Below are 21,255 nucleotides of genomic sequence, written 5' to 3'. Positions count from 1 at the left end.
TCCGGGGGAACATCTCTGTATTACTTACTACTGCATTCCCAGTCCCTAGAAAGTGCCTAGCGTCTGGGAGCTGAATTTGCTCCCACCTGAGGGTTCTCTCTTTGCCTAGTTCCAGCCCCAACCAGTGTTTAGCCATCCAACAGCCTCTAGTGTCCTGCCCTCCTCCCCTGGCCAAATCTCCACTGTTCTCAGGCCTAAAGAATTCTCTAAACTTGATATAAATAGCCTTTTATTTTATTATTTTTTTTTTTTAAAGATTTTATTTATTTATTTGAGAGAGAGAATGAGAGAGCGAGAGAGAGCACATGAGAGGGGGGAGGGTCAGAGGGAGAAGCAGACTCCCCGCTGAGCAGGGAGCCCGATGCGGGACTCGATCCGGAGACTCCAGGATCACGACCTGAGCCGAAGGCAGCCGCCCAACCAACTGAGCCACCCAGGCGCCCTATAAATAGCCTTTTAAAGACCAATTCTAGTCAAACTCACCAGTCTCTTCTCCCATTAACCTCTCTCTGCTCTAATCCTACGGAACTTCTCATCACGCTCACATCCCATGTGCCATGTCTTTATACACGCTGGGTTCTAGACAGAATGTTCGCCTTACTCCTTTGCTCCGGCAGACTCATTCAATCATTCAGCAAGTGTTTAGTGAATGTGTAGACACTGTGTAAGGAGCTGGAGAATCAAAGAAAAACAAGATAGTCTGCCAGTCTGGCTAGTGTGGGAGACAGACAAATGATCCAATATGACAGAGGTGGATGAGAATAATAGTGTCATGCACATGGATGAGAGGTCTCTTAGCCAGAATGGGACGCAATAGGAGGATGTAAGGGAGAAAGGCTTCTGAATGAGGCAGTGCTTGAGCTGAGTCTTGAGGAGTAAGCACAAGTTGATTAGGTAAACCAAGAAGATGACATCCTAGGAAGTGCTACATTATTACAAAGTCTTCTATATGATTATAAAGATCTCTATTTCTTCATTTTCTAATTGAATTTAACTGCTTCATGGAACACAGGCAACTCATAGTCAAGTGGGAGAGAAATCTGTGAGGGAGAACTTCAGTGTGGTAAGTCCTCTATGGGATGTGGGACAATAACTGGGATCATTGTATTCAAAACCATTTCTTATTTGATCACTGCTTTTATGACTAGCATTATAAACTGTAATTCTGCACTAACAAAAAGTTGAATATTTTAGTGAACATTGCTTGCTTTTTAGCTGTCAGAATTCATTTCCCTTCTTTTGATAATAGCATCCTAATTTCATTTTGGGGGTTCTTTGGTCCCCACTGTGTGGAGTCCTGGGACTATGTAACTGGAAGTGCCATGTATTTTCCTCATCAAGTGTCAGAGATTTATTTGACTCAGGCAGGACTCTCACTTCTGGATTTTGAATCTTGATAGAGAACAAAAAGAGTTCATTTCTTCCTGTGGCATGAACTAGACGAGACGGCTGAGGAGGTTCTGCTACCTCGAGGCCTGTAGCTTCCAGAGCTCCTCCCTCTTCTGAGCCTGGTCCTCCAGCTGCCCTACTGGTTCTATGACTAGTCCCAATATCTTGAAAAATTCCTTTTTCTACCTGTTAGAGTCAATTGCTGCCATCTGTAGCAACAACAACAAAAATCTAGCTGATTTACATTAAGTCACTTTTCCCCCCTAATTTTAATAGATGTATCACAGAACTCAAGATACACAAAAACCCCACAAAACTCATAATTCTATATAGGTCAGATACTTTTATTAACATTTTAGTGTTTGTCTACTCTTTTGTTCTAAATATGCATATATACGTATTTCTTTTAAAAATAAATGAGTAACCCTAGGAGAACTAGGGTGACTATCAGACAACAGAAAAGATAAACCAGTATTACCAACAAGAGGGGCATTTCATAAGGTAAAAAGTTCAATGGTCGAATTTCAAAAATGAAACTGAGGAAACAGTTCCATTTATAATAGCATTAAAAAGAATAAAATATGTAGAAATAAATCTAACAAAGTCAAACCAATTCTGAAAACGATGAACCAGTTTTATTAATACGGATAAGAATATTAAAATCATTTTTTAGTACTAGATGCAGTTACTAACAAGTTTATATAAGTCAGTATATTTGGCTTCACCCCTTCCTTGAGGAAACCATCTTTAATCACTTGTTTTTAATTCTAGTGATTATTTTCATAGCTCTAAATAATATACTCATGTTACTATGTGCATTATTAAGTTTAGATATTACCTTCTTACTTCCTGCTATATGGATGAGGCTTTAGCTCATTACCACCTTCTTCCCCAGACTGTCCCATTTCTTATATTTAAAATACCAGTTTGTTTCTCTATAAATTTAAATGATCGTTATTTAAACCTGTATTTCTTGTTCCATCAGTTCTGACAGTACCTCATCCCTCTACTTTATAAGATACTTTCTCTACCCTCCCATCACTTCCTGTACTTCTTAACTTGCCAGCTTTTCTATTTTGTCAAGATCAACTTTTATATTCTGTTCTGTAAGAACATTTCTGTTTCTTTTTTATCCCTCACAGTCACCACGGTATTACATCCCCAGGACTCTCTTTATCTTTCAACTGTTAAGTGTGTATCTTTTGACCACCTTCACTCATTTTGTCCATTCCCCAACACCCCCCACCTCTGACAACCACCAATCTGTTCACTGTATCTATGAGTTCAGAGTGTGTGTGTGTGTGTGTATGTGTGTGTCTTTAAAGATTCCGCATATAAGCGACATTATATAGTGTTGGTCTCTCTCTCATTTCACTTAGCATAATGCCCTGAAGACCCATCTATGTTGTTGCAAATGGCAGAATTACCTTTTTTTAATGCCTGAATAATATTCCTGTGTGTGCGCACACGTGCATGTGTATTATACACATTTTCTTTATCCATCTGTTGATGGACACTCAGGTTGTTTGCATGTCTTGGCTACTGCTGATAATGCTGCAATGAACATGGGGCTGCAGACGTCTTCTCAAGACAGTGATCTCATTTCCTTCAGATAAATACCCGGAAGTGGAATTGCTGGGTCATATGGAAGTTCTATTTTTAATTCTTTTTCAGGGAACTCCATACTGTTTTCCATGGTGGTTACATCAATTTAGATTCTCACCAACAGGGCTCCCTTTTCTTCATATCCTCACCCACATTGGTTATGTCTTGTCTTTCTGATGACAGCCATTCTAACAGGTGAGAGGTGATATCTCATTGTGGTTTTGATTTGCATTTCCCTGATGATTAGGGAAGCACCTTTACCCAGCTGGCCATCTGTACATGGTCTTTGGAAAAATGTTCAGGTCCTCTACCTGTATTTTAATAATCAGATTGTGTTTGTTCCTCTACTGAGTTGTAGTTCTTTATATATTATGGATATTAACCCCTTATATACTAGATTTGCAAACCTTTCTCTCATTCCTTGGTTGTCTTTTAATTTTGTTAATTTCCTTTGTTGTACAGAGGCTTTTTGTTTGATGTAGTCCCACCTACTTATTTTTGCTTTTCTTGTCTTTGCTTTTGGTGTCAAATCCAAAAAGACATCGCCAACACAGATGTTAAGGAGCTTAACCCCTATGTTTTCTTCTAGGAATATAACTGTTTTCAGGTCGTATGTTCAAGTCTTTAATCCATTTTTAGTTGATTTTTATGTAAGGTGTAAGATAGTTGTCCAGTTTCATTCTTTTACATGTGGCTGTCCAGTTTTCCCAACACCATTTATTGAAGAGGCTGTCATTTTCCCACTGTACATTCTTGGTTCCTGTGTTATAAATGATGGGGGTTTATTTCTGGGTGCTCTGTTCTGTCCCACTCATCTGTGTGTGTGTGTGTTTTTATGCTAACACATTACTGTTTTAATTACTATAAGCTTTGTAATAGGTTTTGAAATCATGAAGTGTGATGCATCCAGCTTTGTTTTTCTTTCTCAAGACTGCTCTGGCTATTTGGAATCTTCTGTGGTTCCACATATAAAGCTGGGAATTGTTTCTTCTGTATCTGTGAAAATGCCATTGGAATTTTGATAGGGACTGCACTGACTTAGCTGATTATTTTGGGTATTATGTACGTTTTAACAATATAAATTACTCTCTCAAACAGTAGTGCTAAGAGTATTAAGGTTGGTAGGGTGGTTTTATCCTATAAGGTCATTTAAGGATCTAGGTCCTTTTCCCAGGTTATTGTCCCCATCGTCTGGCTCAAGCTGGCTATCTTCTACATTTGCTTCCACCATAATCTTTTCCTACAGACTTGTTCCTTTTTCAGTATTTTCTATTATGGTAAACACCACCACCATCTTCCAGGAAATGTGCAGACACCACGCAGTTTTTCTTGTTTACTTCCCACATTATCAGTCACCAAGTCTTTAGACCAGACTATTCTTAACATTTCTCAGCTGTCCTTGCTACCATTACTTTCTTAGCTCAGGATTTTTACATAGAGATCCTAATTCATTAATTTCCTATCTTTTCTCACTTTTTTAAAAAAGATTTTATTTATGGGGGGGTGAGAGAGAGAGCACAAGTGGGGGGGGGGCAGAGGGAGAAGCAGACTCCCTGCTGAGTGGGGAGCCCGACGTGGGGCTTGATCCCAGGATTCTGGGGTCATGACCTGAGCCAAAGGCAGGCGTTTGACTGAGCCACCCAGGCACACCTCTTTTTTCACTTCTTACACCATTTCAATTCAGATTTCATACGTCTATTTGGGTGATGTTTGTTAAAATCCAAGTCTGATCATACTACCCACCTACCAAAAAACCTTAATGGCATCCTAACAGAAGAGAATGAAGATAAACAGTATGACAAATGCATAATCTGCTCACTATTTACCTGTCTAGTCATAGTTCTTGCTAAATCCTTTCTAGTGTATGTTGTAGCTGTGAATAGTTTTTTTTTTTTATCTTACCCTAATGCATCATGGTTTCTCTTTGTCCGTGTGACTTTTCTAACATTGTTGCTTCTGTTTAGAATGGTCTCCCAATTCTCTATGGGATTCCTGGACACAAGTTTCTAAGATTCAGCTCAGGTGTCAATTGCTTTATGAATTACATTACAACTGCTTTATGAATTGCACTGCCTGAAGTTGTAATGGCATCCTTATTTATAACATCATCCCCTTGACCTCCAGGACCACACTTGACCTCTTCTTCCTTCAAATCCCTACTGTCTCACATATAAACTCGTGCCACAGCAATCATAACACTTTAATGTACTGGTTTTATGTACTTGTCTCCCTCTACTAGACTTTGCTTCCTCTGCTTCAGGGGTTGAAAAGAAACAGAATCCCCAGACTCCTGTAGAGCTACAGATGGCCATCTGACACAAATTTGGCCTCTCCCACGGAGGGCTTTCCTTCTTCAATAAAGCCCCAGGAGGGTAGAGTCCTTAGCTCTTTCCTTTTGTTCCTACACAAACACAGACGCAATGCCAGGAGGTTCAGCAGTCATCTTGTGACCATGAGGCCTGGGGAAGAGAAGGGCGTGTGGGATGTTGACGACACAGCACAGCCAGCTGCCCAGCCTTGGACTGCACACCTCAGACATCTTGTTCTGAGTCACTTTCTTGTTTAAATCACTGTAGGAGGAGTTTTTGTTACAGCTGAACTCTACTTCTCTTAAGGCAGTTACCATAGTCTGTAATTACATTACAACACCTGTCTCCCCCAAATTAGGCTGGGCTCCACGAGGGCAAGGCTCTTGTTATGTTCATCTCTGTACTTTTAACACGTAGGATGATACCTGGTATAGAGCAGATGCTCAACGAAATTTTATACGCGGGTCACAGTGCAAATGAGTATTATTAACATCAATCTTACCCTTGGGGATCATACACAGCCACCACATTAAAAGAAAAAACTACCTTTTCTACCATCTTGTGTATACACATACCAAATCACTGTTAGAAAGAATACTGCAAAATATTTATTTTGAATCCCTATGCATTTTAGAACAGTCGAGAAACTGCTCATTAAGAACTCCATTATCTCATGATTTGGGGCATCTGTTTACAGTTCCATGGTAGTATGATAAAGTGTTCCGAACCTGGGAACTTTCAATTGTTTGAGTATACATTTAAAATACTACCATTACCATAAAAGTTATACAATTCAGTTTTGGAATCTACTGAAAACAGTAACACTAAAAAAATTATTCAAATACCTACATTTACATATGTTGTGTAATGTTATTTACTGGTACAGGATTTAACAGCACATTTAATTTACATATTGATACAAGAGATAAAGAATATTTCTGGGTACCCCAAAGAATCTAATGCAATAGTCAACACAGTGAATATGTTTCTTAAATTTTATAGCAGTTTTTAGTTTTTAACCTAATACTATAGATATATCATCTCGTTTTATTCTCACAGCTGCCCTGTAAAGTAGGCACTGTTTTTTTTTTTTTTTTTAAAGATTTTATTTTTGAGAGAGAAAGAGCAGGAGTGGGGGAGAGGGGCAGAGGGAGAAGCACTCCCCATGGAGCACGGAGCCCGATGAGGGGCTCGATCCCAGGACCCCGGGATCATGACCTGAGCTGAAGGCAGACGCCCAACCAACCGAGCCACCCAGGTGCCCCTGTTCTCTGTTTTAATAGAGATTTAACTTAAGCTCAGAAATTTGCCCAAAGTCAGTCAGCAAGTTAAAGAAACTAGAGCTTTCTGACTCTACATCTTGTGTTCCATGCTGTCTTGAGTTAAAACTGACCTATGGCTTTTCCCCTAAAAATGTTAGGGTGAGACTCAGATTCTAGAATTTATTAACTTAGGTATACTCAACATTTTTGTGCCTCCTACAGGAAAATGAAGAACCTTATACAATTATGTATACAATGTGTCATCTGTTGAACACTTTCAAGCTAAAAACATTGTTACAGATAACCAATTCCTAAGAGTATTCAACATTTATAAAGTTTCTATTAAGTGCTAGACATAGTTTTGATTGTTTTACTAGAACACAGTCATTTTTTTTTTTTTTTTACATATTGTTTATGGCTGCTTTTCTGCTACAACAGCAGAGGTGAGCAGTTGTAACAGAGACCATGTGACCTGCAAGGCCTAAAATATTTATTATTTGGTCCTTTACAGAAATTGTCTGTCAACTCCTATTCTGGGGAATTAAAGAGAACAAGAGGCTGGTTCTCTGCATATTTTCACAACCTAGAGAGGACAAAGGAAAGGATCACGTATGCAAACATAATTCAGTGTGGTAAGTACAGGCATACCTCCTTTTAATGTGCTTCGCTTTACTGCACTTCGCAGATACATATTTTAACAAATGGAAGGTTTGTGGGAACCCGGGATCAAACAAACCTATCAGTGCCATTTTTCCAATAGCATTTGCTCATTTCATGTCTCTGTGTCACATTTTGGTAATTCTTGCAATATTTCAAACTTTCTTCATTTTACATCTTGGTGATCTGTGATCTTTGATGTTCCCGCTGTAATTGTTTTGGGGCACCACGAACTGTACCCATATAAGATGGCGAACTTAATCGATACATGACATGCGTATCCTGACTGTTCCACTGACTGGCCAGTTCCCTCTCTCCCTCTCCTCCAGCCTCCCTATTCCCTGAGACACAGTATGAAATTGGGCCAATTAATAACCCTACAGTGGCCTCTAAGTGTTCAAGGGAAATGAAGAGTGAGTTGCAGGTTTCTCATTTGAAATGTGGTGGTATGAGATGATAAAACGCTGACACGATGAGGTGCAGTGGGGTGAATGATGTAGGCATGGCCACATAGCATTAGGCTACTATTGACCTTCTGAGGATAGTCAGGAGGAGGATCATCTGAATCTGGACTGTGGCTGACCAAGGGTAACTGACACCGTGAAATGCACAACTCTGGATGAGGGGGGACTACTGTGCTGGCTTGTTGCTGCAGAAGAGAAAACTTCCTAGGCTTACATGGTAAGGAACTTGCTCAAAACCACAGAGCTATTAAGAGGCAGAACCGACAACTAAACTTGGGGGGGGGGGGTTGGTGTGGCACCACAGCCCTCCGTATATGTCACTGACAACTATTTAATAAGGATTGCAGACTAAAAGATCTAAATGGGTAAAAACAAGGAGCTTACAATGGGCTTATCTGTGTCTGAGATTTGGGAAACATTTAAAGAGTGTAACAACTGGCTTCATTACTGAGGTGGTAAGATTTGTGGCTGTATTAATTCTGACAGTGCAGTTCCTCCTTAAAGCAATTCAGAAAGACACTGCTGAGTTCTTTGAGAGTCACCTGTCCTAAAACATTTTTAAAACCAGACTTGCCTATTTTAAATGGAACAGAACTTTGGGGTTCTGAGCAATCATAAAATCTGTGCTTGAGAGTATGGAAAGCTGTCTAGGTTTTATTGGGGTGGGGCAGGGAGTAATTAGAGTGAAAAATGGTTCTACCTGCAAGCATGTACTTGTTTATGCTGAGAAGGGTGACTTCCCAATCTCTGGATCTTATCCACTGGATTCTCCATTCAAGCAGCAAAATCTGTACCACAGACACTTTCAGAATTTGACGATGCTGCTATTTGAGAAGGGTATTTGGTTTTTATCATTAACTGGCTGCTTGATTTTTTAAATATAACACAAATATGTTTAGCAAAGGGCGCCTGGGTGGCTCAGTCGTTAAGCGTCTGCCTTCGGCTCAGGTCATGATCCCAGGGTCCTGGGATCGAGCCCCGCATTGGGCTCCCTGCTCAGCGGGAAGCCTGCTTCTCCCTCTCCCTCTCCCACTCCCCCTGCTTGTGTTCCCTCTCTCGCTGTCTCTCTGTCAAATAAATAAATAAAATCTTTAAAATATATATATATTTAGCAAAAACATCAATGTTATAAGATGGTCTTCTAAATTTTCTTAAACTGTTTAGTATTTTTTACTCTTGAGAGCAATTGTACATAAAACATTAGTAGTTTCACTTCCTTTTTATAAAAGGAAGGTATCTCACATTATCCTACTCAAACAGGAGCAGGCAACGTAGAGTTGTCTGAAACAGCTAGGAGTCACCATAATTACTGCTGCACAATCAGCGGTCCCCTATTTGTCACACGGTTATAGTAGACTTGCTAAGGAGGGAACTTCTTTGACACAGTGAAGCAGAGAAACAATGGAAAACAAAAAAAGCCCAAGTTTCTTTGGATTTCTTCGTCTCAGATACAGCCTAATGTGCTAAACACCACTAATAACAAATGACCATGTATAATAACAATTGAAGTATGCTGGAGGTTCGTTAATCTAGGAAAACAGTAATTAGCATGTTTTAAAACTTGGATTAAATTTTCAATTCACAAGATTTTAATTCTCACATGCTAGAGTACCAACTTTTTCTATTTATTTAAAAGAATTCTCATTCTCACAGGAAGTTGAGTGGTCATTTTTAATAGCAGTATGTACTTATATAGGGACAGAATATGAACACACACCAGAGTGGATGACACAGTTTTACCTTGTCTACATTCTAAATTATAGCAAACGTAACATCTTTAAAAGAGGAGTAGAAGTAAACATTTAAATATTTCCCTTTTTCCCACACTGGTTTATTTAGAAGTGGTTTTTCTTAGGATTAGGAAACAAGGATACTTCAATTATATAAATTATAAGGCATTACATAAATTATAAGGAATTTTAGTATTCATATAGAAATATGATAATATTTCATGGCCAAGAGGCACATGAAAGGATGCTCAACATTACTAATCATTAGAGAAAGTAAATCAAAGCCACAATGAGATAAGAATACCTTATACCAGTCAGAATGGCTAGTATCAAAAAGATAAGGAATAACAAGGGTTGGGCGCCTGGGTGGCTCAGTTGGTTAAGCAACTGCCTTCGGCTCAGGTCATGATCCTGGAGTCCCGGGATCGAGTCCCGCATCGGGCTCCCTGCTCGGCAGGGAGTCTGCTTCTCCCTCTGACCCTCCCCCCTCTCATGTGCTCTCTCTCTCTCATTCTCTCTGTCTCAAATAAATAAATAAATAAATAAATAAATAAATAAATAAATAAGGAATAACAAGTGTTGTCAAGGACATGGAAAAAAATAACTGTTGCGCACTGTTGGTGGGAATGTAAATCGATAGAGTTAGATATACATATCCTAACAATATAGGAAATGTCTAACATGATAGTGTATTAATGCTACAGGCAAACTTTCAAAGAACTGTATCTTCAACAGACAAACTAGATTTAAAACAAATTATACGTATACCAAAATACATGTAGCTGTGAAAAAGAAATGAAATTTGGACTTATGAGAGTCCACTGGCTAATAATATAATTCAAGAGTATCATTTCGTGATTAACTCTCTTCTAAGTAATGTGTTCATGAAACGATGCTATTATTCAGGCAGATGAGATTTTAGGGATCAGTTCAGTAATAAACAATGAAAATTCCAGATCACTGTCCTATAAGCTCTTGTTTGGCTGCATTAATTGACAATAAAACTTTTCAACAAGCAAGCATTAGCACAGGTGAATAAAAGCATCCAGAATGATAAGATACATTCTCAACTTGCATCACTTAGGAAAGATCATTTTCCCACTGAGGGTTAGAGTTTTAAGATGATGTGTGCTATAAATTTCAAACTATTCATGAGCTAGAAGAGGAATCTGCAAACTATGACCCAGATGCTTGTTTCTGTAAGTAAAGTTTTACTGGAATGCAGCCATGCTTGTCATTTCTGTACGTCTATGGCAGCTTTTTAAAATTATAGTTGACACACAATGTTCCATGAGTTTCAGGTACACAACAGTTATCGGACAACTCTATACGTCATGGTTTGCTCACTGCAAGTGTAGCTACCATCTGTCACCATACAACCCTATCACAATGCCACTGACTATATTCCTTTGCTGTACCTTTCATCCCCATGACGTATACGTTCCTAACTGGAAGCCTGTACTCCGATTCCCCTTCACCCATTTTGCCCATCCTCCTACCCCGTCCCCTCTGACAACCACCAGTTTGTTCTGTGTAATTATGGGTCTGTTTATGCTTTTTGTTTTGCTTCTTAGATTCCACGTAAGTGGAATCATATGGTATTTGTCTTTCTCTGATTTCACTTACCATTATACCCTCTAGATCTGTCCATGTTGTTGCAAATGGCAAGATTTCTTTCCTTTTTATGGCTGAGTAATATTCCATAGTGCACACACGTGTGTGTGTGTATTTCATCTATCTATGGACACTAGACTGCTTCCATATCTTGGCTATTCTAAGTAATGCTGCAGTAAACATGGAAGTGCACATACCTTTCCGTATTAGTGTTTTACTCTTCTCTGGGTAAATACCCAGTAGTGGAATTATTGGATTGTATGGTATTTCTGTTTTTAATTTTTCTAAGAAACCTCCATACTGTTTTCTACAATGCCTGTATCGATTTACATTCCCACCAACAGTGCGCAACAGTTATTTTTTTCCATGTCCTTGACAACACTTGTTATTCCTTATCTTTTTGATACTAGCCATTCTGACTGGTATAAGGTATTCTTATCTCATTGTGGCTTTGATTTACTTTCTCTAATGATTAGTAATGTTGAGCATCCTTTCATGTGCCTCTTGGCCATCTATATGTGTTCTTTGGGAAAATGTCTATTTGATTATTTGGGTGTTTTTGGTGTTGAGTTGTAGGAGTTTATTTTTTGCACTTGATGTAAAAGTGGTCCAGGTAATTGTGCAGTTTTCTTGTCATCATTTATTAAAGACTTTCTTTTCCTCATTGTATATTCTTGCCTCCTTGGTCATAGATTTACTGACCATACTAAGCATGGGTTTGTTTCTGGGCTCTATTCCATTGCACTGAACAGAATGTATGTATTTCTGACATACTGTTTCATTATAGCTTTGTAGTATATATCTTGAAATCAGGAGTTGTGATGCCTCCAGTTTTGTTCTTTCTCAAGACTGCCTTGGCTATTCAGGTTTTCTGTGATTCCATACAGATTTCAGTACTTGTTCTAGTTTGTCCATGGCAGCGTTAGAGCTCCAGTGAAAGTCATACATGACCCTGTAAGAAAATGTGTGCCAACCTCTGGACGGGAGGATATTTTGTATCACCTTTTAAATATCCCTTTTATTCCTGAAATTTCCTGGTTGAGATTTTTTAGGGCAAAAAACCAACCAAACAGAAAACCTTATTCAACTGAGAAAATTACAATTCAAGACGATATGTACTTAAATGGTCTGTTTTGCTTTGATTAAAACAGGCTGACATCGATTTTATTGACTGCTGTGCTGTTTGGTTGCCACTTCTCTATCACAGAAGTCGGTTTCACACTCTTGCTTGGGCTTCTTCCTCTGCTGCTGCTACATTTCCCAGGATGCTTCTTGAGCCTGCATTTTAACCTGTTTCACGTGTGTCCTTTCCCTTGTCTCTTCTCCCCAGTTTTACATAATGTTTTTCATGTACTTCTTTTCATCTTATAGGTTGTTATTTAACAATTCTATAGTAGTTTATTTTTTTTTACTTTAGTGTTTGTTTTGTATTTTAATATTCATTTAGATTTATTCACATACTCATTTCTTGATTATGATCCTTCTTGCATCTCAGTTTTTCTCTTTGGGTTTAATTTGTTTCTTCCTGAAGTGCATCCAAATCTTCACTTGTTACTCAGGGTGCTGACCACTTCTGGGCTTGGAGCAGCCTTGGATCAGCTCCTACCTTTTCTAACAAAACTCTTTTGCTCATTTTGGGGAATGTTTTCTTCTTCAACCCCATCCCCTCTGCTTTCTGTGTCTCAGGATTCATTATAATTTCTTCTCTAATGAACTGCTTCTTATATTTCAGAGCAAGTATTGATTCATTCATTTTAAAAACCACTTTTCTGTCATAGGAGGGCAGAAAGGGGATACCATGGCATGTGTTCATACCTCAATCTTGAAGTGGAAGTTCCACATGTATTCATCTTTTTAAAAAAATTACTAGCTCAAAAATAAAAAAATCAGGCCAAATAACTTTTACCTACAGAAATAAACGTGTTTCATTTCTCATAACTGTCCCTGACTATAATTCTGCTAGGGAAAGAACATGGACTTATGAGTCATAATTTCATTATATTTTCTTTGACGTTTGGTAGATACTTAACCTCCCTGAGCCAAATGGTTTCCTTATCCATAATATGAAGATGATTATACCTATGTATTTGGGTTGACAGAAATTAAAGGAGATAATATAAACAAAGTGCTTAGTACATATTATGTTCTCCACAGATGAAATAATGTTTTTAATTCCCACTTGTGTCATAAACTTCATCTTCCATTGCATGAAATTGGAAACAAAAACAAAAACTTGGCCAGTAAGTGATCTAGCGTATCACATAGTTTGATTCTGAATATTCTAGTTACCCTCTTTCTTTTGTTTTTGTGGTTTTTCTTTTTACCCCCATTAGTTGTAATCATACTGAGTTTTTAACTTTGTTTACTTTGGCTTTTTTCCTATACTAATGCTATACCAGCTGGATAATATATTAAAAATGTCAATTTGGTAAATAAATTCATAATAATCCATAAGGATTCAAACTTTTGATAAAAGGCAGAACCAGATTTCATAATACAGACATTGATTGTAACAAAGTGCTCTGGAACAGCCTTATTTTAGCAACTAAGGATTTTTGAAAGAGCACAATCAATTTCCAAAAAAAATATTTGGCTAACAAAACTATAGGGTATCCATTAAAGAAGCTTATGCAATAATAAAAAATCAAAGTAATTTTGAAAAAAACAGAACTAAATTTTACTATGCCACTTTCAAAAAGGTTAAAAAAACCCTTTCATCTAAAATAACAGCTCTGCATGGGTACAATTGATCTGCCATTAACAGAGCCATCTCTGAATGTCACTTAGCTTCCAAAATCAAGGCTCAGACACAAATAAAAGAAAAAATAAGCTAGTTAAAAGTCAAACAACTCAACTTACAATCAATAATGTAGCAACAGTGTATATAATTACAGAGACCCATCTAAGAAAATCTATTAGGACCTAATGTACATGCAGATCAAGGCAGAAGATTCTTTAACAATGGAATCTTACAGTCATGTCTCAATGACCTGGAGCATCATGCTTTGGAAATAAGGAATACCAACGATGATTTGGGACTTCTCTAGCGTAACAATAATTGCTTTGTCCTGTGAGGAAAAAGAGGCTTATCAGAAAGAAATACAGAGCCTTGAGATATGGCTAAAAAGAAAGAGCATGCTTAGGAGCATCTCATTTAATGATCAGAGCCTAAGCTAAAAAGGATCCCTTTTTAGCTTTTTTAATTAGGTTTTTATTAGGTTTTTATTTTCAGAGACCAAAACAGATGGGTAGAATAATATCAGGGAAAGAGAGACAAAGTGGGAGGAACAAATCTTGTTTTATCTTTTATTCTGACTTATTGACATAAAATTTGTATTAGTTTATGATTTGATACATGCATATATTGCAAAATGATTACCACAATAAAGTTAACATCTATCGCCTCCTCACAGTTTTTTTGTTGTGATGAGAACTTTTAAGATTTACTCAGTAATTTTCAAATATATAAGACGGTATTATTACTGTTTCTTTTACTATATACTTAGCAGACAGGTTGAGGCCAGGGGAATTAAGTCCATGCTGAGGAAGAGAGCTGAGTAGCGAAGAGAAATCAGATCCTGGTAATGTGGCTTAAGCACAGGGTCAGGCGGTGTGCCTCAACTGTAGTTATGTGAGTCAACAAGATCTTTTTACTGTTTAAGCCTATCTGAGCTGGGTTTAGTTACATGCAATATAAAGAATTCTAACTAATAAAATACTGGAATTACATAAATCTTTAACAAACTGTAAATCAATACTTGTAGCCTGTCACAACCAGTTTTTAATATGGTAAGCAAAAATATTCTCCCAGGGATGAAATGATCCAGTAGTTTTCGAAGGTACTTTTTTTTTTTGAGGAGAAAAAAAGGCTTTTTTATTCTGAGCTTCCCATAGCAAGGGAGGCAGCCACCAAGACTTGCATTTTGGCAGACTCAAAGGCAGGTGGGGCAAGTGGAAACACACAGTAGTGATAAAAGGAAGACTTCCGGAAGCTGTCAGCTTTAAAAAAAATCTTTTCATGGGTGTGGGGGAGGAGTAAGACAGAGTGACTAGAAATCTTTGTGAGCACATCCTACCACAGATTCTGGGTCCACTACAGTGGCCAAGAATAATATTTTCATTTGTTTTGGCTTTGGAAGAACCACATCATTCATATCAGTATAATGTATAGTATCTAAAAATTACTGTTGATTTATACCCCCTCTCCCAAAATAAAAACCCAACCCCAAACCAGTGACAACCATACACTTAAAGAAATTCAGTAATGGTGTTTAACATGCAGCTATGGGGAAAAAACCCAGTTTTTGAGAACCTGAACTAACTGCTTTCAGAACAGTTTCAATCTTTAAAAAAATTATCAATAAAGAGTTAAGAAACAAACGTGCCAACCTTCTTTCCTAATTTTTTCTAAATCCAAGAAGCATTAAATCCTCTTCAGTCTTAGTTAAAATAAGAGCTATTTATTGATCATTTATGTGTCAGGTACTGTGGCAAAATGCTTTATATACATTTACTCATTTAATTTCTGTATCTTTCTTCCTTTGGCAGGACTTATTTTAAAATCCCAAGTGAAATGCTATAAACAGCATTTTCTAGAGTATGCCGTGAAATGATAAGCTTGGGATTAATATTGGTGCCTTGTTTTATAAAGATTTCTTGTCTTCCATCATTTGCAGGTTCCATCTAATACAGCTAGAATGATTGCAACTGACTGGTTTGTTGAGACTGGAATTTGAACTCCATCTAAGAGTTAACACTAGGCAATTCCAAACTTACCAGGACCCCAAGCATATCAAGACACCAGATGACTTGGAGGGCCCTTATTTACAGCAAACAGCCCCTAATAATCTCACTCGGTATGTACTACAGAAAATGAAGCTTACACATTTCATACTAGGGCTACTCAAAGTATGGTCTGTGAACCTGGCACCATTAGTAGTCCAGGACATTATCTACGTCACTAAGTATAGTGCTTAGTTCAGCTAACTTTTTTCATAGCAAGATATTCTTGATGAAGGAGACTTGACTGATTTAGATTCTAGCCCAAGCTCCTTACCCATCATGAACTGGTAACAGTTTGTGGACCAGCTATTTGGAATAACACTTGGTCTAGACCTCAATTTTAAATATTGCCTCTAGTTTTCTGTCCCTGATGCCACACACAATTTAACTGACCAACCAAATACTTAGCTTAAACAATGGAAAAAACAATAAAAATTAGCAATTTGAGTATCAAAAAAATAATAGGACACCTAGGAATAAATCTAACAGAAGAGGTGAAAGACCTGTACTCTGAAAGCTATAAAACTGATGAAAGAAACCTAAGATGACACAAAGAAATGGCAAAACATCCCATGCTCATGGATTGGAAGGACAGATATTGTTGAAATGTCTATACTACCCAAAGCAATCTACCCATTCAATGCAATCCCTATCAAAGTACCAACAGCATTATTCACAGAGCTATAACAAAGAATCCTAAAAATTGTATGGAACCACGAAAGACCCCAATTAGCCAAAGAAACACTGAAAAAGAAAAACAAAGCTGGAGGCATCCACAATTTCAGACTTCAAGTTATATTACAAAGCTGTAATAACCAAAACAGTATGGTACTGGCCCAAAAATAGACACACAGATTGATGGAACAGAACAGAAAACCCAGAAATGAACCCACAACTATATGGTCAATTAATCTTCAACAAAGCAAGAGAGAATATCCAATGGGAAAAAGACAGTGTCTTCAACAAACGGTGTTGGGAAAACTGGACAGTAACATGCAAAAGAAACTGGACCACTTTATTATACCATACACACAAATCAATTCAAAAGGGATGAAAGACCTAAATGTGAGACCTGAAACCATAAAAATCCTAAAAGAGAACACAGGCAGTAATTTCTTTGACATTGGCCATAGCAACTTTCTAGATATGTCTCCTGACACAAGGGAAACAAAAGCAAAAATAAACTATTGGGACTACATAAAAATAAAAAGCTTCTGCACAGCAAAGGAAACCATCAACAAAACTAAAAGGCAGCCTACAGAATGGGAGAAGATATCTGCAAATGACTTAACTGATAAATATCAGTCAGTATCCAAAATATATAAAGAACTTATAAAACTTAAAACCCCAAAAACGAATAATCTGACTAAAAATGGGAAGAGACCATGAGCTGACATTTTTCCAAAGACGACATCCAGATGGCCAACAGACACATGATGGGTGATGTTAAACATCTTTTCATCAGGGAAATGCAAATCAAAATTATAATGATATCACCTCACACCTGTCAGAATGGCTAAAAAAAACAACACAAGGAACAACAGGTGTTGGCGAGGATGTGGAGAAATGGGAATCCTTGCACACTGTTAGTGGGAATGCAAACTGGTATAGCCACTCTAGAAAACCATATGGAGGTTCCTCAAAAGTTAAAAATACAACTACCCTATGATTCAGCAATTGCACTACTAGGTACCTACCCAAAGAATACAAAAATACTTAATTCAAAGTGATACACCCCGATGTTTACAGTGGCATTATCTGTAATAGCCGAATTATGGAAATAGCCCAAGTGTCCATCAACTGAAGAATGGATAAGGAAGACACACACACACACACAGGAATATTACTCAGCCATAAAAAGAATTAAATCTTGCCATTTGCAACAATATAGATGGTGTTAGAGAGTATTATGCTAAGTGCAATGAGTCAGAGAAAGACAAATACCATATGATTTCACTCATTTGTGGAATTTAAGAAACAAAACTAAAACGAGCAAAGGGGGGAAAAAAGAGGCAAACCAAGAAACAGACAATCTTAACTACAGAGAACAAACTGATGGGTTACTAGAAGGGAGGAGAGTGGGGGGGATGGGGGAAATAGTGATGGGGATGAAGGAGCGCACTTGTGGCAATGAGCACTGGGTACTGTATGCAAGTGTTGAATTGCTATATTGTACACTTGAAGCTAATATTACACTGTGTATCAACTAAGTGGAATTTTAAATAAAAACTTAAAAATTAGCAGTTGACCTCACCTTTGACAGAAGCAATTTCACACAGGAAACATGCCCTTCATAGACAGCAGACAGAAGAGGGGTAATATGATGTTTATCTGGAGCCTATGAAATAATGAGATAAAAAACCACTTTATTTTTCATTTCTCCCTTCTTTCTAGATTTATTTACAGAATTATCAATGTTTCCCTACTCAAGTTTCCTGCCATTTAGAGAGCTGCCAAGACCCAAATCCATAAGCCGTATCTCCTTGGGTATCAGTGCAGTGAAGTAGAGGGCGCAGGGCTTTGACCTCAGCTCAGACCTTGACTCCGCCACTTACTGTACTATTTAACCTCTTTGAGCCCCAAGTTCCTCACTATTGTAGGAATGCCAGTGAGGTCCAGGAAGGGAAGAGGTGGGTACAAATTAGCCGCTGAAGAGGTAAAAGACTGCCACAATGGGGCCAGGTGACATGGTGTCCCCTGAAATGTGTAAAGTGGATCGCATTTGCTGTCATGGTTACTTAAACATTTGTCCAAAACTCTGAAAAGCTATAAAAGGCAAGAGGCAGGAGATGACTGCTCCTGTCTGACCTTCTGCCTATTGACCTTTCTCCAAAACTGCAGTTTGCATTTATCCTATCACTGCAGAGTCCTATCCTCCACTGCACGACAGCAATTTGTTACCTATAGTTAGTTTTAAAAAGTCTGTTGGGGTGCCTGGGTGGCTCAGTCGTTAAGTATCTGCCTTCGGCTCAGGTCATGATCCCAGTGTCCTGGGATCGAGCCCTGCATCAGGCTCCCTGCTCTACCGGAAGCCTGCTTCTCCCTCTCCACTCCCCCTGCTTGCGTTCCCTCTCTCGCTGTGTCTCTGTCAAAAAACTAAATAAAAATCTTAAAAAAAAAAAAAAAAAAAAAAGTCTGTGCTGCTTATTTAAAAAAAAAAAAATCCAGTTATATATTTCTAAGTTACAGGAAATTTGGTATAATTTCAGACTATATTCTTATTTTACAAGTCTGTAGAAAATAATTACCCAAGGCATACAACAGGATTTTTTTCTAAAATGAGACTGTTCTTTACATACATTAATATCTGCTCCTTTCAGCAGCAGAAATTCCAGGATTTCAAGCTGCCCACAGTCTGCTGCATAATGAAGAGGCTTCCTTCCACCTTCTAGTGTCCGGTTGACATCTTCCCCCTTATAAGAGAAGCCAAATGAAAATGATATTTAGATGGATGGTAGACTGAAGATGGGACATGAAATACCCAGTATTTTCCCCTTCTTAAGGCGTAAGAGTTTCATGAAACAATTACATTTTCTGCGAAGTGAAATAAGTAAACAAGAAGTTGAAATTAAATTCTGCACAGTAGCACACACATTGTACGAAGGTAATTCAATCATGACTAGTCAAACTAAAGACAAAAGACAATAATGCTAACTGTCATGAAATACGTTACTGTGCTCTATTTCTAAGGAGTTCAGTCAGCATAAAGTCAAGATGTGGCCACAGAAGACTGTAAGTTCACATACTGAGAGTTTATGCTGATCACAGGACATGTATTGAAATTCAAGGAAAAGCATCATGACTTCGAAGGAAGCAGACATCATTATACTAAGAATCATTTCCTTCACTTAACATTTACTAAAGCCCTGCTATATGGCAGGCACTGTGCACACAGACAAAGGTGAACAAAATCAGACGTGGCTTCTGATTGCAGGGAGCTAACCATCTTGTGTGGGGAGGCAGATATTAATCAAATAATCACATAATTAAACAATGTCAAAATATAACTGCTATAAAGGAAAGGAACTCAATGCTGTACAAATACTTATCAGAAGAACAGGACTTAATCTTGGTGATGGATGGGGAGTGGGTCATGTTAGAGAATGAACTCAAGGCCTCAAAAAAAGTTTTCATTCATTGAGAAGATTCTAACAATAACCAATACAACCAGCCACTATGGGTTTGGTACTGTGCTAGACACATAAGCTCTCATCTTTAAGCCAACTAAAAGGAGAAAATCTCCATTTAATAAATGAAAAGTCTGAAGCTAAAAGAAGTTAACTAACTTTTTACTGTGGCTTAGTAACAAGTGAGATCTAAACTCATACTGCCTCCAATTCAGTATTTGCCCATCTTTCTTAAGCAAAGTTCAGATTTTTAGAGTAACAACATGTCTGAAGGAACTTATTTTCTTAACTACTATTCACTTATCTTAGTTTGGTCAACTCATCAAGCCATATTCTGAATCAAGATGCTCAAAACCCTATCATTCCATGGCCATTATATGGATATAGAAGAAAGGTGTACAACATGCTTAAAGTCACTGGAGATGAGGTTGAAGCTCCAACTATACTACTAATTTGTGGGACCTTCGACTGGTTACTTTCCAAATCTGTTTCCTTATCTGCAAAATGTGAATAAAAACGCTTAGACCTCACAGGTTTTAGTGCATCATTAAGCTACTCCATGCAAAGTACTTAACATAGTTTCTGATACTAGCACTAAAAGACTATCCAAAATTGAGTTAAGGCAGGTTTCTGCATAATGGTTGAAATTCAAAGGTATGATTTAATGTAATATACTTGCTATTCAGAAACAAATGTATAGTAAGGGCAACGTGGTGTGCCAACGTAGCCTTTATTCACAACTGCACAAGTGAGAGGCTTTGAGGCAAACGGAGATACTGCTTCAGCGATTCTCAAATGTAACTAGTTTTCCTTACATTATTAATATTTCCTTTCCATTATTAATATTAACTAGAGAGCATTAACTGGATAGGTGCTTTTTTCACTGAAAAGAAAGTATTGCTTGTAGTAAGTAATCAGTAAGACGACTTTGTCAAAAAGCTATATTCTGGAACCAAAATAAGTGGCATCTTCCTTCCCCACTTAGTATAAGTATGGAAAATGCATATGAAATGGAGTTGTGAGTTTAAACTTTATCCTTTATCCCTGCAGACATATCTTTACAGTTCTTATTTTAGCAGACAGAAAAAATGACAATGTCAGAAAGGCTTTGTATGACTGACAGGAAAGAAAGGATCCTCTTCCGTGGAGCCTTAGCAAAAGCTGTATTTACAGAGAAATTTATAGTACTAAAAGACCTGTACTGGAAAAGTAGAAAGGCCTCAAAATAATGATTTTTGTACTTTCACCTTAAGAAACTAGAGTATTACACACACACACACACACACACACACACACACAAAACCAACCTAGAGAGT

The 21,255-nt window shown here is 37.8% G+C and overlaps 1 protein-coding gene across 1 annotated transcript in view; it reads right to left on the bottom strand.

The window, feature by feature from the left end:
• MTPN (myotrophin) overlaps positions 1 to 21,255 on the bottom strand; it is a 56,570-nt gene that overhangs the window by 3,864 nt on the left and 31,451 nt on the right. Inside the window, exons 2-3 of the mRNA XM_032401503.1 lie at positions 19,112 to 19,225; positions 18,067 to 18,150 (exon numbers count right to left, since the gene is read on the bottom strand). Coding sequence (XP_032257394.1) covers positions 18,067 to 18,150; positions 19,112 to 19,225 — 198 coding nt within the window. The remainder of the gene's footprint in view (positions 1 to 18,066; positions 18,151 to 19,111; positions 19,226 to 21,255) is intronic.

Source organism: Phoca vitulina, unplaced genomic scaffold, assembly GCF_004348235.1.
Source record: "Phoca vitulina isolate PV1807 unplaced genomic scaffold, GSC_HSeal_1.0 scaffold4, whole genome shotgun sequence".
NCBI classification, from domain to species: domain Eukaryota; kingdom Metazoa; phylum Chordata; class Mammalia; order Carnivora; family Phocidae; genus Phoca; species Phoca vitulina.
This window is presented reverse-complemented; position numbering and strand designations above follow the sequence as displayed.